At 45.3% G+C, this 15,602-nt stretch overlaps 1 protein-coding gene across 1 annotated transcript; it reads right to left on the minus strand.

The window, feature by feature from the left end:
• Nucleotides 1–665: 665 nt before the first annotated feature.
• LOC118786036 (cysteine/serine-rich nuclear protein 3-like) lies at nt 666–13,850 on the minus strand. The gene is made up of 5 exons (XM_036541055.1): nt 13,816–13,850; nt 9,442–9,601; nt 3,866–4,125; nt 3,003–3,299; nt 666–1,776 (listed from the first exon to the last, which is right to left on the minus strand). The coding sequence occupies exons 2-5, from the start codon at nt 9,584–9,586 to the stop codon at nt 673–675; spliced, it is 1,806 nt and encodes a 601-aa protein (XP_036396948.1). The 5' UTR covers nt 9,587–9,601; nt 13,816–13,850; the 3' UTR covers nt 666–672.
• Nucleotides 13,851–15,602: the final 1,752 nt, after the last annotated feature.

Here is a 15,602-nt window from a genome sequence, read left to right on the forward strand (position 1 = left end):
AGCAAACAATGAACATAAAAATATTCAGAGCCCGGTTCATGCTTTTACAAACAATAGAAAAGCACACAGTAGATATGTGACAACACAAAAATAAAATTATACAGTACATTGATACAGATTTTATAAACCCATATTGTCAATTTGTCATAAATGTCATTAAGAGCTCAAAAATAACATGCTTTTCATTATCAAAATGTATCATTTTACATACACTTCATAACCCCATAAATACACTGCAACAATACTTTTTTTCACAATTGACACATGGACATATAAAAGTCCTATCCACAATATTTGCTTAAAACTAAAACCTTTGCTTTGAAATTGCAAGATACTTACATTACACAGGCCTAAAGCTTACAATTTATCGAGTTTGCTTTCACTTTGCATTTTGAATGACTACCCATTTAAACGTAGGATATTTCCAAAAAGTTACATATATTTAGAGCCTGAACCATCATTTAAAACAGGCAAATGTTTTCAAATAAAAATTTCATGTGCAAGTAGGTCACTTCCTTCAAAAAAAAACCAAAACTATCGCTATTTTAAGTAAAAGTCACAAATTTATCATTTTCCCATACACGCCATTGTTTTATCTCATATATATTACCTTGAATCATTCATTAATTGGACCAAAACTCAGTTTAAAAAATCCTAGATGGGCGAGGCACACTAAACTGGTGTGACTTTGGGAAAACTCTCTAGTGACGCAGGGTTCTTTTTACTCTCCGGTAAAGACGAGCTTTCAGACAGAGCGTTAGAGACCTCCTCGGGTTGCTCAGACACAAAGCAGTTCCCGTTGCTGATGTAGTGCTCTTGCGAGTTATTGTTTAAGTAGTTCTGGAACTCCATCTGGGAGTGAAGGCCGGGCTCTCCGGGGTACAGCCCATTGGCCTGGACGTTGTTCTCCTGGTCCGGACCGCAGCAGACGATGACCGAAGAGGGACCGTTGGTCACGGAGAAACGGTGAGCGCCGTACTGTTCCTCGGACTGCCTGGAGTAACCGACGTACTGCTCGGAGGACAGGCCGAAGGGCCCCAGTGAAATGGCGTCGCCGTGGTTGGTCACCCTGTCCTGGAAGGGCGGGGCTTCGGCAGCCACGCCAGCCGAGGCAGAGCTGGAGTTCTGCATTTGGTAATACTCGGCGGAGGGGCTGGCGAAGTAGGAGTTGCTGTTGCTGTGGCCGTTGTGCACCGCCGGGCTGTCGGAGTAGCACAGCACTGAGGACAGGGGCACCACTTCAGTGTGAGACACCGGGGGCACGCCGATCCCATCCTCGAAGTCGTCCGACTTGTCTTCGTCGTCATCCTCTTCCTCGGAGTCGCTGGCCGCCAGGCTCTGCGTGCTGGAGTCGGTGAGCCCGCTGCACAGGCTGTTGCCATCTTCTTCCTCATCCTCCTCCTCCTCCTCCTCTTCCTCGTCCTCCTCGTCCTCGTTGTCTTCGTCCTCGTCGTCCTCGTCCTCGATGGGCTCGTCCATGTCGTCGGCAGCCTGCAGGTGCATGAGGGCGGTCTGCGGCACGCTGTCGGGCAGGGGGTACTCCAGCCCGTGCCCCACCTGCACCAGGGGGCCGCCGTGCGCCGCCGCATCTCCGTGGAAACCGCCGGGGGTGGAGGAGACCTGCTGCTGCTGTTGCTCGCGGCTCTTCTCCAGCTCCAGCTTCATGATGGTGTGCAGGAAGTGAGTCCGTACCCGGATGGGGTTGAATTCGATCCGGCCCGCAGTGTTGCTGCAGCCCTCTTTGGTGCAGCCGCACGGGAACGACATGCGGTCGACCTGCAGGAAGCAGAGCAGACGCAACGTGGATCGCCGAAACGGGAGTTCGCATAACACAGAAACGCACAGGCAGATACGTCATAGCGACGCCTAGAGAGAGCTTCACAATGAGCAGTCGCACTGCGGATGGGCGGGTAAAGGTCTGTGCGCATAACGATGCTGCATTTTTTTACAACGGTAATGCAAACATAAGCACAAAGGGGTAATATATTGATGCTGATGCACAGGTTTCTAAATAAATTAAAACATAAAATAATAATTTGACCCAACGTTAATTATTTCTGATACTCCATGATACAGTATTTGGTTCTGTGGATCATTACTGGCTTGCATTAGCTTTCAGGATGTAGCTCCTTCTTCGTTCTTCTTAGCATCTAGACAGTGTGGGCTGCGGAATGCCCAATTTTTACAGTGTTGTTCAGGCAGTGTGGGTTGTAGGAATGCTGCATTTTTTCACTGATCTTAAGACTACAAGAGGACTCAAGATGGCAGAGTTTTCTGTGGAAAGTGTCTTTTTTTATTTCTGCTACACTGACTGCCACCAAGGTGTGTAGATAAAGGGCACCGCTGAACTTTTCTTTCCTCAAAATATTTCATGGACTAGGTGTTTCCATAATTAGCGTGAGATCAATGCAATGCATTGAAATTCTAATGGCTTTTTGTCATTAATTAAGTGCTGCTCCACTCCACTGAGTACTGTATTACCTGTGATGAGGAAGCCCAAATTGATACTTATAAGCAGATTGCTTGATTGTTTTCAGCAGACTTTTTAATGATTACGATTCTGAGAATGATTCTGTCGCAGTCTTTCTGATCAAAACATAACATTTAATAATACAATATTCCTTTTCTTTACATTACATTAATGGAAAAGACACTCTTTTCCAGACCAACCTTCACAGGTTACAGTATTTACAAGTTACTGTATATCCAATATCTGCTATCCATTTATACAGATGTATATTTCTTGAGGCAATTCTGGGTTAAGGACTTTGCCCAAAAGTACAGCGGCAATGTCCCAGCGGGGAATCGAACCGGCAATCTTCCAGTTTCCTTCCGGCCCTGCTCATTACCACTGCGCTACACTGCCACCCCATTTTCTTTAAAAGACAGTAATGCAATGTGCAATGCGGTATTTGTCTGAGAGTGAAACACAGGGACATCATGGCGACGCATTAGCGGATGAAAACGAGGCTGGGGTTCTGTGATTGGTCGGGGCCGTTTACCTGGCACTTGATGCCCGCCATGCTGCAGGCGCAGGTCTCGGGGTCGCAGAAGATCCTGCAGTCGCAGCCGCAGTCCTCCCGGGACACGCGGATGGCTCGCAGCTCGTGCTTCTCCTCCACGTCGATCTTCTTCACCCCCGACGCCCGCAGCAGGGCCCGCCGCTTCTTGGTGGTCAGCGGCTGCAGGAAGAAGTACTCGTCCACCTCGGTGTTGTCCAGGTCGATGTCGTCGTCCGAGATGTCGTCCACCGTCAGCACGTTGGCCTCCTCCGACTCCACCGTGCCGTTCTTCGTTAGCTGAAATCAGAGGATCAGACATGAGCAATGGACACAGTCACACAGAAAAGATTTTAATTATAATTTCATAAAAACAGCTTAGCATCACAGAACAGAAGAACAATGACAAACTACTAATAATACCGATAATAGTAATAACTAAAAACTGAAAATGTGACGAACTATATCCCCAAACCAATCTTTTAATTTTGGAAAAGTTAGGTGTCCAATTGTGTCAAGTGTACATTATTGTTCTAAACACAACTGCAACATACATCACATTACATTATCGTCATTTAGCAGAGGCTCTTTTCTAGAGCAACTTACATACATGTAGGTTACAATTTTATTCATTTATACACCTGGATATTTAATGAGGCAATTGTCAGTTAAGTACTTTGCCCTTGGGTACAACAACAGCGATTCGGGGGAGAACTGAATCGGCAACCTTTCGATTACAAGCCCTGCTCCTTACCGCTACACCTCACTCCGGTCCACACACACACACACACACACACACACACACACACACACACACACACACACACATAAAACAGTCAGTGGTTTAGCACTGATTTAAGCAGAACCTTGAGCTTGAGGGAGTTGAGCTTCTCCTCCTTCAGGTGGTCTCTGAGCATGTCCCGGTGCAGCCTCTCCTGCTCCAGGGCGAACTCCCCCAGCGTATACTGGCGCATGCAGCTGTGCCGGCTGGACATGCCCAGGGTGCTGCCGCCCTGGCTGGGCACGCTGGTGAAGCCCTGCCGCCGGGTGAAGTAGTACACCGTCACGTTCTGGAAGTGCACGCTCCTGCCGCGCATGCGCTTTCCCCGCTTCAGGATGGAGGCGGCTGCACCCAGAGAAGACACAGCGGCTCCAGTCAACACATCTGCTCATTAACAACACCTCCTCCAAAAAAAAAAAAAACAGGACAACTCTAAAGCCAAGTAGCATGCTACATGGTAGGTCATTTTGAATTATTGACTGCAATGACTCCTCCTGCATGTAGGTGGCAGCAGAGTCAGAAAGGAGCAGCTGCTACAGACCTTCCTTCTTTTGCAGTTAAAGAAGTTGTCTGTTGTCCCATTACCAACACCTCCTTCAAAAAAGGAAAGAACTGAAATGAAGTTGTGTGCTATGTGGTAGGTGATTTTAAATGATTGACTGCAATGACTCCTCCCGCATGTAGGTGGCAGCAGAGTCAGAAAGGAGTGGAAAGGTGGATGTTGAAATGGTCAAATAAACCCAATTTGTATGGGAAAAGTGTATTTTTAGTGACAGGATAAGTGTTGCTGGTAGGTTGAAATCTGTTGGATGGACCGAGATTATCTTCTACTGTACATTAGACCTTTCTGACTTTTGTCAATCGCTAACCTTAACATCGTAGGCCAAAAGTATTCTGATTCATTCTGGGTCCGTGGTTAAAGTTGCATTCGCAGGTCTCTGCTGCTGATACAGAATGTTACGACACTTGTGGGTTATTGGGTATACTGGACCTGCTTATTTCCGTTTGCACTGTGCACTTTGCATGCACTGAGGTTCACGCGGCTCAGCCTGCCGTTAGCGAGAGGGTTGCCGTGGACACCGTGCGTAAATAAGGCCCTTCCTGGCCGGGTTCAGGAGTTCAGCTCCTCTATTGATGTCAGACAAGCACAACAAATGGGAACCATCTGCTTCAAACAGCTGAGAATCCACCCCGAACCACAAGGACACACACACACACACACACACACACACACACACACACACACACACACACACACACACACACACACACAGCACACACACAGCACACACACAGCACACACACACACACACAGCACATCTTACAGGGGCCTGCAGTGACCTCCTGCCATGTCTGACTGCAACATCAATCCAGCCGATGCTATTTCAGCAACACTGAGTAAATTATATATATATATATATATATATATATATATATATATATATATTTGGTACACGATACACTTCATTCCTTTCCCTTGATTTTAAATGTAGTTATTTATAGGTGATACATGAATAAAAGGGAGAGATTAAATTTGAACCACGGTCTGCTTCAGGACTGCTTACAGTACACCCAAACCCTGTTAGGCTTTTTTTATATGGAATCCGATTACACTGAGTCAAGTCTGAGAAGGGTCTGGTCTAAGTCAGGTCCAAACTGCCCATCTGAAATGAATTCTGCTAGGATTGTCCAACAGTTGCCAAAACACGTAGAACATAACCACTGAAACATGTAAAGCTGGAATATCTCACCCCTGCGTTCATGGCTGAGGGCGATGGGTGAAGCGCATGTATCAGACTGAGAGTCACAGTCACACAAGGACATATTTCTTCCAACATCTGGAGTAAATAAAGTATAAATCTGATTTACTGCGGGACTTTCACACGGGTGACCGACTACATGGAAGATAAAGCTCTCTGAGCTGGAGGTGAGGGAGGGGACGCGCAGTGGATGGGGACATGAGACCTTCAGCAGACGGCCATATGTCAGGATATTTAACAGACTTGATGACTGCCTGAAAACTGATGAGCTGTCTTATTCTGAGTCTGATTATGCCTTACTGTGGAAACTCCATATGCTTACATGTTTTCACATATACATACATGTGACTGGGTGAGAGACTGCCTGGCCTTCAACCTTTTGTTTTGGAATATTTATGTACCTGAACCAGACTGTATATTTGGAACTCTTCAACAAACCCATAATTTCGCCTCATATTTTGTAGTCGATTGTTGGTATTTTACTGCACATGGCAGGTAACCTGCCTATTTGCCAGATCTCCTACTACATGTACACTATATAGCTAAAAGTATGTGGACACCTGACCATCACACCTATGTTAGCTTATTGGACATCCCATTCAAAAACCGTGGGTATTAATATGGAGTTTCCCCCCTTTGCAGCTATAACAGCCTCCACTCTTCTGGGAAGGCTTTCCACAAGATTGTGGAGTGTGTCTGTGGGAATTTGTGCCCATTCAGCCAAAAGAGCATTTATGAGGTTAGGCACTGATGTTGGACGAGAAGGCCTGGCTCGCAATCGGTGTTCTAATTTATCCCAAAGGTGTTCAGTGGGGTTGAGGTCAGGGCTCTGTGCAGGCCACTGGAGTTCCTCCACACCAAACTCGTCAAACCATGTCTTTATGGACGTTGCATTGTGCACAGGGGCACAGTCATGCTGGAACAGGAAAGGGCCTTCCCCAAACTGTTGCCACAAAGTTGGAAGCATACAATTGTCTAAAATGTCTTTGTATGCTGTAGCATTAATGTTATTCTTCACTGGAACTAAGGGGCCTAGCCCAAACCCTGAAAAACAGCCCCAGACCATAATCCACCAAACTTTACAGTAAGCACTGTGCATTCCGGTAGGTAGTGCTCTCCTGGCACCCGCCAAACCCAGATTCATCCATCAGACTGCCAGATAGTGAAGCGTGATTCATCACTCTAGAGAACGTGTTTCCACTGCTCCAGAGTCCAGTAGCGGCGTGCTTTGCACCACTCCAGCCGTTGCTTGGCATTGCGCATAGTGATGTTGGGCTTGTGTGCAGCTGCTCGGCCATGGAAACCCATTTCATGAAGCTCTCAACGCACAGTTCTTGTGCTGATGTTGCAGTCAGAGACGGTTTGGAACTCTGTAGCGAGTGATTCAACAGAGGATAGGCGGTTTTTACATGCTATGCGCTTCAATACCCGGTGGCCCCGCCTTGCGTGGTCTACCGCTTCGTGACTGAGCTGTTGTTGCCCCTAGACGCTTCGACTTGACAATAATAGCACTTACAGTTGACCGGGGCAGATCTAGCAGGGCAGAAGTTTTGCGAACTGACTTGCGTCAAAGATGGCATCCTATGACAGTGCCACGTTTAAAGTCACTGAGCTCTGCAGTAAGACCCATTCTACTTCCAAGGTTTGTCTATGGAGATTGCATGGCTATGTGCTTGATTTTATGCACCTGTTAACAATCAGTGTGGCTGAAACACCTGAACTCAATAATTAGGAGGGGTGTCCACATACTTTTGGCCATATAGTGTATATATAATTTATGTTAGTGTATATATAATTTATATTTAAACAATACATAGGTACATAGGTATTTTTTTACATAGGTAATTTTACATAGGTATTCAGCTGCCCATACTACAGTGAGAGATTTATGTTTTAAGATTAGTTCCATAACACGTGTCTTAAAATAGCTTTGCTAACAATAAGAATGTGATGTTGCTATGGCAGTAGTCTGAAAAGAACCCTGCATGGTTCCACGGCTTTTGAAAGGCTACATCAGAGGGAAACTCGAGGAAATGCATTGTTTCTCAAGCACCCCCCCCCCACGCAATAAACCTCCAGAGCCAACCCAACTCCTGGGAGTTAGAATTTCAATTAAATTATCCTCTGATGCAGTCCCTGCTCTGTTTTCTGGGGGGGGGGGGGGGGGGGGACCTGTTGAGGAATGGTAAGTTCTTTTGTGAAACACACGCATTTGTAGACAAAACAACAGACACGAGGATGAAGAAAGGGAAGGAGTGTTTGGCAGCGGTATCTCACGGAAAAACGTGTGTGCCGGTGCGAGACCTCTCGACTGGGGACCGAAGGAGGAGGAGTCCTTGGGCTGTGGCTTATCGGGGCCGTGTAGCAACAGCGCTCCCTAATCCCCGAATTTCTGCCTGTGATTATCGGCAGGCACACACACACACACACACACACACACACAGAGTCCCTGGAAATCCTCGAGCACTTCATCACCGTGGAGGGGAACTGCATCACCCTGTCCCAGCATGATCCAGAGAGACAGGAACCACGCCACCAAACACGGCTCAGAGATCAAAGCAGCACACACACACACACACACACACACACACACACACACAAACTCGCCATATTCACAAAGACAGACCCTGCTTCTTTTGAGGCTGAGGAAGTCGAACGGTGCCTCATTACTGCGTGAAGTGCGTGATGGAATCAGGGTTATTTAGCAGTGGAGTCTGAGGTTAACCCGGCCGAGACCCTGCTTGTTATTGGCCCCTGCACGGCGCGCTGGTTCAGGGGCAGAGAACATTGCTTCATTCATCTGCCTCTCCTCGCTGGTGTCGCTCTTAATGAAAGACTGCGCTCCCCATTCATCTGGTCGGCTGAAATGAGCTTCCAGACCTCAGCTCTCTGTCACTGTTCAGAACTAGCACGGAGTTATTATTCAAGCCAATCCCACCTGCAGGAGGAGTGTCTGTTAAAGGTAGAGATAATACTGCGTTTGATCCTATGACGTTACTATTTTACTCAGTACCTGCGTATTTCACTGTTTCTTCAAACCAGAGCAACATAAGCTAAACATATAAAGCCACTGAACTGGTTTAGCTCTACGTCAGCTATGCTTGAGGTGAGCAATTTGACCCGTTCTGACAGTACAGCAGATCTGTGTACAATCAGCAACATTTGTTACATCTTTTGGTGGTGGTTTCTCCAAAATGAGGGAAGGAGAAGCACAATCATCAGGATTGCTACCTGGATGGTCTCGCTCAGTGATGCTGTAGTCATTACCAGAAAAGTTAAAATCTAGACAAGACGTTGTGGTGTCGACAGCACTTGAGCAGAAGGTGAAACTCCATCAGCTGAGCTGCAAACCACCATATTGTCTCATATTAGGATGGCACCCACACAGCTAAAGTGAGTCATCAGGGCCTAGACTGCCCATAGGGAAATGAGATATACAGTACTATATTGAGGAATATATTGTTCATGATGTGTCACAAATACAAAAAAATCTATTAATGGAAATAGATATATATTGCAATACAATAAAATGGCAGTAAATTACACATTTTAAATATGTGATTGAGCTAAAAAATATATTCTCAAAATATATTCTCAATTTATGTTTTTTTGTATGGGTGAGTCCATAATTGATGATAGTCTGATGTGACTGGAGACCAGAAGTAGGTAATATATTTTTTATGAAGTATTAATAATGATGATAATTAAAATTTTTTACAGTACATTTAAGGGGTGAGAGGTACACTGCTAAAAAAAAAAAATTCATTTTTCATAATTTCTTGAGCTGAATATGAGAAACCTCCACTTGAAAATGCATCTTATATGGGTGACATGACGGTAATTGCTGGTGTTGGTGCAGCTGATATTCGGGGCACAGCGGGAGATGGGGGGGGTGGCTCACGGGTGAAGGGGCTGGATCCGGAGGGGTTGACGCTGTCACTGCTGTTCCCGCTCTCGCTGGAGACCTCGTCGTCAGACTCGCGCAGGGATGAGCACGGCGAGACGCCGTCCACCTCCTCGAACTTCCTCTTCAGTATTCCGCTCATGGCCGCCGGCTGCACCTGTTATGCAAAAGCCACAAGGGAGAGCGCTGTTTAATACCCGGCCTGCGCCCCGCGCAATCCTCAGCGCACTCAATTAGCGCCGTGCGCCGGGGCCGCCCCTCCCCCCCACCACCACCCCCGCCACCCCCCGCCCCCATTCCTCGCACCCTCTCCGCCAGCGTCCCCCGAGCAATTGATCGCCGTGCCGCGGAGGACCCTTGCGCAGGAAGGAGAGGGCCCCCTAATTGCACGCTAGCGCTCGCGTTCAGGAAGTCCGCTCTGTCGCCTTTGATGGAGTAACCACTGAGTCAGTCCCGCAAGGGCATTAATAAAAAGCCACTTTGATCCCTCTGATTTCACGTCTTAAGTCTTAGACTGAATAAATGTTATGCTTTTCATCCTCATCAATGGAATAACTAACAGCCGGCTTCATGAGGGAGCCAAAAATGTGAGCCCGCAATTGAATTTTAACAATTGCATGCGCAGTGCATTCAAAAATTTCTATCAAAACTTATCGATCAATACATACATATTTACTGTTTGCATACATGTACATATACAACAGTTTGATTGAGATCTGTTAAACTGAATATTATGTACTCCATGTCTTTGTTGCTAAATCCCTTGTTCATATACGCACAATACTCACACATATGTGTGCATGGGTGCACATGTGTGTTTGTGTGTCTGTATGAATAATACATTAATACACCCCCCCCCCCATAGAAACAAGAAAATCATAACCTGCTCTGGGAGGCATCAGAGCAGAAAAGTGTATGTGAAAATAAAACAGTTTAGTCACACATGGGCAGGCTCTCAGCGTGAGCGAGGCCACAGAGAGCCGTGCAGATAAGTCCTCAATAAACAATGTGACCGTTTTCAAATGGACCGTGTCAAAACACACAGAGAGCGGGGGCCGCGGTGGCAGACCGCCGGTCAGAGACACACCTGGAATACAGATGTTTGCGGCCTTGGCGGTGCCAGGTAGCGGGCGTGCGGGGGGAGGGGACCCTCACTGACTTCATTAGAGGCGGAATAGATTTAGACTCTCCCTGTGGCTGCAGTCTTTATGGAAATGCGTTTCCATGGATCACTTAGTACTGTAGTCCCAGTGATCTCCTATGCTGTATTCACTGTATCTGCTAAGTGGATTGATCATCACAATGCAAGACTTTGCAGGAAGGATTCGGTTTTCTTAGCATCGTGAATCTCAGTGGCTTATATAGAAATACGGATTGGCATATTATGCTCTCTGCACAAGGCATCACCAATAAAATTACACTGTGAGTGGGCTTTTCACTGATGTAATCATTGCCGATATCGTGATTATGTGCAAAGATCAGGTAATGTAGGCAGAATCTGTGAGTGAAATAGCGCCATTTTATTAATGCTAATGCTATCAATATCTGTCTATGCCCATCACAAATTAGCTCTACACGCACTTTTGATAATTTTTAGAACCACAGATAATTCTATTTGACAAAATGTACATGGTTCTGATAAAATTTAAGCACAATGCACTTTGTCCTCAACTCTGAGCAAACAAATGAAAGAAAGTGTATTGCTGTCCCTGATGTTAACAAAATGTATAGAATATCTTTTATTTGTATTCAAATATGTAATTTGCAGGGTATTCCGTTTCTTCTTATTTCACATCTAATCTTATTTCTTCTTGCCTTATTAACTATTCCTAATTCTTCTGCAGGGGCAATTTGCAGTAAATTTATTTTAATGAACATCATACAAGTGTGATGTTGATTTTAGTAATGTCCAGAGGCCTTTTACAAAAATGTAACAAATTGGTTTGACTGCACATTTAAATCTAAGGCTGAAGCCATTATTGAATAAATAAGACATGACAACAGAACCGAAAGCTTTCTCTAAGCAGAGATGTGTAGGAGCATGACTGGCAGTTTTTTTTGTTTTTTTTTAATGTATTTTTATTTTCAGAGGGACTCAAGACAGAGAGAAGCTTAATGTGTCAGAGTTGGTACTGTATCTGCCAAAGCAGCTTGTTTGGGAGACCCATCCAGACTCAGCTTCGTACTGAAGCGGCTTCCCACTGTCTGCTGGTTTCAGGTCCTGGCGTTGTTTGAAGCTACTTGGAGGCACCTGTAGCAGACCTGTCCTGCCGATGGGAACATTATTCTGGGTGTACCGTCATGGAGACTGGAGGAGAGGGACATGAAGCCTAGCCTAGCGCAGTGCTGCTGTGCTGTATTGTGGCACATGTCGTCAGTTGCTTAAGGAAAGAGACACCTCTCTGACGTCTCTCCTTCTGCAGATACGAGGTATGTGGACTGGTGAATAATCACAGAGATGATGGCTTTTATTATGCTGGCCAGCTGAAGAAAACTGACTGAGAAAACCTATTACTATTTGCAGTAGTGATGATTCTGGCAGTTACGACTAGAGGTTTTATCACTATGTACTGAATGTCTTCTCATGATGTCTCAGAGAGATATATGAAACCATAATCTACCAAAGTAAGGTGAAAGGAGCAAAGCAAAGCAATCAAACATGCAGACATGCAATTTAATATGGTGCATGTCACACTTTTAATAAGCCTGATCTATGAAGGTGTACATTATTAACTGAATCACGCTTTTATACAGCTGGTGACTCACTGTTCAAAGTGTTCTTATTTATAATGCCATAATTAGAAATCTTCCAGCGCATATCAAGATGGTTTTCCCACTGAAATATTTATCATCTTTGTGTATTTTTTCAGAACTTTGTGTATATTTTCAGAATGGAGAATTTTTAAATAGAGTTTTTGATTTGCACTCTATTCAACAAAAATATGCCATAACCTCCAATAACTATCTTGCAGAAACCTAGCATCCATGACTCTTGCTGGCTTTCAGTGCTGGGCTAAACATAGAGAAGGTTAAGAAAGCAAAAAAAAATGATTTTGTCCATCTTTTGGCCATGGTGTACTTCTATTACTTTATAATCATCATGATCAATTCCCCCTTGCTGAAAACCCATTCGTGTTCTTAGCCCTCGGCAGTGGCTGCACTTCGCTTTGATACCCAAAGTGGTTTCCATGGAGACTCTAGTATACTTGCACCATTAGCGATTCAATATTTGAAAGTAATCTAGCAGTTGCACATCAAGCAACTGCAAGCCTCTATATTCGAAAAATATGGATATCATGGCTACTGCGTTTGGAGTGTATTAATGCCAGTCAAAATTACATTCATTGTTTAAAATTATATTATTACGTTAATCTACTTAACCTTGAGTAGAAAATGCCTTTTTCTTCATTACTATGATGATGGTGATTAGTGCTACAATGAATAATTCTAAAACTAATAATAACAATAGTGAAAAATATGTATATTTCTCTACTCCTCATAAATTAGTTACTGAAGCACTCTTTCTGTTCTTAACCCAATCCCACTGACTGATTAACACTTATGTGCTATTTAAATCCTGGCAATGGGCTACCACAGCAAACAGATCATTTCTGCCTCTCCAGGACAGAAGCACAGACTTCATTTAAAGCATAATCATATCTGTCAACTGGTTTGTAATTAAAAGCTCATTATCAGGGAGGTAGAATCTCTCTTCAAACCTCTTTGATTATCTATCTAGGCAAAACAAGCTGGAAAACTTCTTTGCATCTTTGGCATCTCCTCCTCAGTAAAAAATGAGTCTGTGACCCAGCGTTCTGTGCATCAGGATGACATAATATGCAGTACAGTAGGTGATGACACCAGACTCTTCTGCTTCAAGGTTTATGAGGCAGCCGGGTAGAAGTGCCTGCTATCCTGCAGCATTGCACTGTTCTGTCTTTGTCTCCTCCAGTGTTACACTGGAGCTGAACACAAGGCATCACACCACCGTGCAGAAAAACTCCTGGAAAAAAAAAATAATGCAGCAAAAGCCAGTTCTCGACAAAGCCCCTCCCTAGACTGTCTTCACTGAGCCGAGATACAGAATGGAAGCACTAGGGTACCCCCCCCCCCCCCACCTTGTTCAGGAAGCTGTAGCGTTTCCCATTAAAGAGGGGGGACAGCTTATCCACCTGACTTGCCATTACAACATCCACCTTGCACTGCAGAACAGCCAAAGTGTGCGGCATACCAGGACAATAAATTCCTTAATCACCAGAGTTAGAAGCCAGACCGGCGCTTCTGTAAGCAAGTCGTGACACATTAAAACTGCACAGAGTAAGTACAGAAACTGTGAACTTTGCACCAGCCCCCCTCAAAGCAATAACTGACCTGTTTCCACCAGGGCTGTGTGTTCCAGCTGCACTGACTCCTCCTTGGAACAATATTAAAAAAAAAAAAAACAGGAATGAAGCAATTCAAAAACAGATGAGGTATCCCATGTTGCTTTAGTCCACTGACGTACAGTACAGTGATCCAGATGCTCTGGGGCACAGAAAAGAGGGAGGGAGTGACCTGTGAATTTCCCAGCGCCGATTCCACTGCTGGAACCATATGCTTTATTGTTTAATGACGAGGGTCTCTCTCTCTCTCTCTCCCTCTCTCTCACTCTCTCTCTCCCCCTCTCTGTTGCTCTCTCGCTCCCTCTCTCTCTCTCTCTCTTCTCACCACACAAAGACTCATTAGCTGCTGCCGGCTGAAGCTCTGGAGTGTGACTGGAGCGGAGGCAGCCAGCGAGATCACATGGGTGGTACGTCTGCGAGAGAGTCAGGCGTGCCTACACTTCTACTGTCTGCAGATATTTCCCCCCAGCCAGAACCAGAGGGAGACAGAGAGAGAGAGGGAGGGAGGGAGGGCGGGCGGGGGAGAGCGAGAGAGCAAGAGTGAGAGAGCGAGCGAGAGCGAGAGAGAGGGAGAGCAAGTCGGTGCCAGAACTGCACAATAAACCAGCCAGATTAATGGGCGCGCTGCTTCAAATTAGAGGAGACAAATGCAGGCAGGATTCGGTTGTCTGGCTACCTTGCGACTGTGCAGAGAGGGCTAATTTCTAACCTTGATCCACCGGGAGCGATGCAGTCTCCAGGGGAATCCTTCATTACTCTTTAGGATTCTGCATTTCAGCTCTGCAAACAGTATTCACCCATTGTGCATGGTTACTGTACCTGTCCTAATATTAGAGCTGCACAGAGCAGATGAACAAAATCTTTTATTTTTGGTTGTCAAAACAGGAGTGTAAAATGTGACATTCTCATTCTATTGCATTATTAATGAACAGAGTATGATAATGCCTATAGATTCTGAATGAATAAAGCTTTGTTTAGTATCAGCAACATTTGCAGCGACATTTTAAATGTACTTGCTGTTGCACTAAGTTGTGTGACACATAATATCAGGATTATGCAAATTCTGTTTCATCTCTTTTGATTTTGACATATTTGATTTTGGTTGCATTATCTTCCGATCTGCGAGTTAAAGTTAAAGCATTGGATTGAGATTTCTTTAGAAGTGCTGAGGCGAAAAACAAATATTTACCCTTGCAAAGGAAGTCACTTCCTTGCCGTCACACAACGCACATTAACTGTGGTGCCAGCAGCGTACACCAGCGTCTGTGTGCCTCCGACAGAATCACTGTTTCTCAGAGGTAAAAAAAAAAAAAAAAAAAATTCAGGTCATATTTCGGTAGAGCAGTGCATCACCGGCGTTGGTGCTATCGTGCCACCCTAATCGACTGCAGCCCAGGCACGTCCCGTCCCGTCCCGGGAGAGGCTGCTGAATATTAACGAGCAGCTCCAGCCTGTGGAGATGGTGAAGGATGATATGGTTCTCACACTCAGAGGGAGGAGGAAAAAAAGAATAAAAAAAGGACTTCAGTTGTGGGCGCACTTCCTCCACAGCTGCATGGCTTTATTCCAGTGATTTACAGCCAACAATAAAATCGATTTTAACTTATTGCACGAGCCTGCGCCATGGAGCTTAGATTTAATGGACCTCTGGCTCGGTCTGCGCGGAAGGATGGTCCCTCTCAACTGCGCCTCCACAATGAGAAAGAGAAACTGTTCACACATCAAGCCGCTGGAGCTGCTAGACTGATCTCTCACCCTCAGACAAAGCACCTGTGA

The sequence above is a fragment of the Megalops cyprinoides genome, chromosome 11 (assembly GCF_013368585.1).
Source record: "Megalops cyprinoides isolate fMegCyp1 chromosome 11, fMegCyp1.pri, whole genome shotgun sequence".
Lineage (NCBI taxonomy): Eukaryota > Metazoa > Chordata > Actinopteri > Elopiformes > Megalopidae > Megalops > Megalops cyprinoides.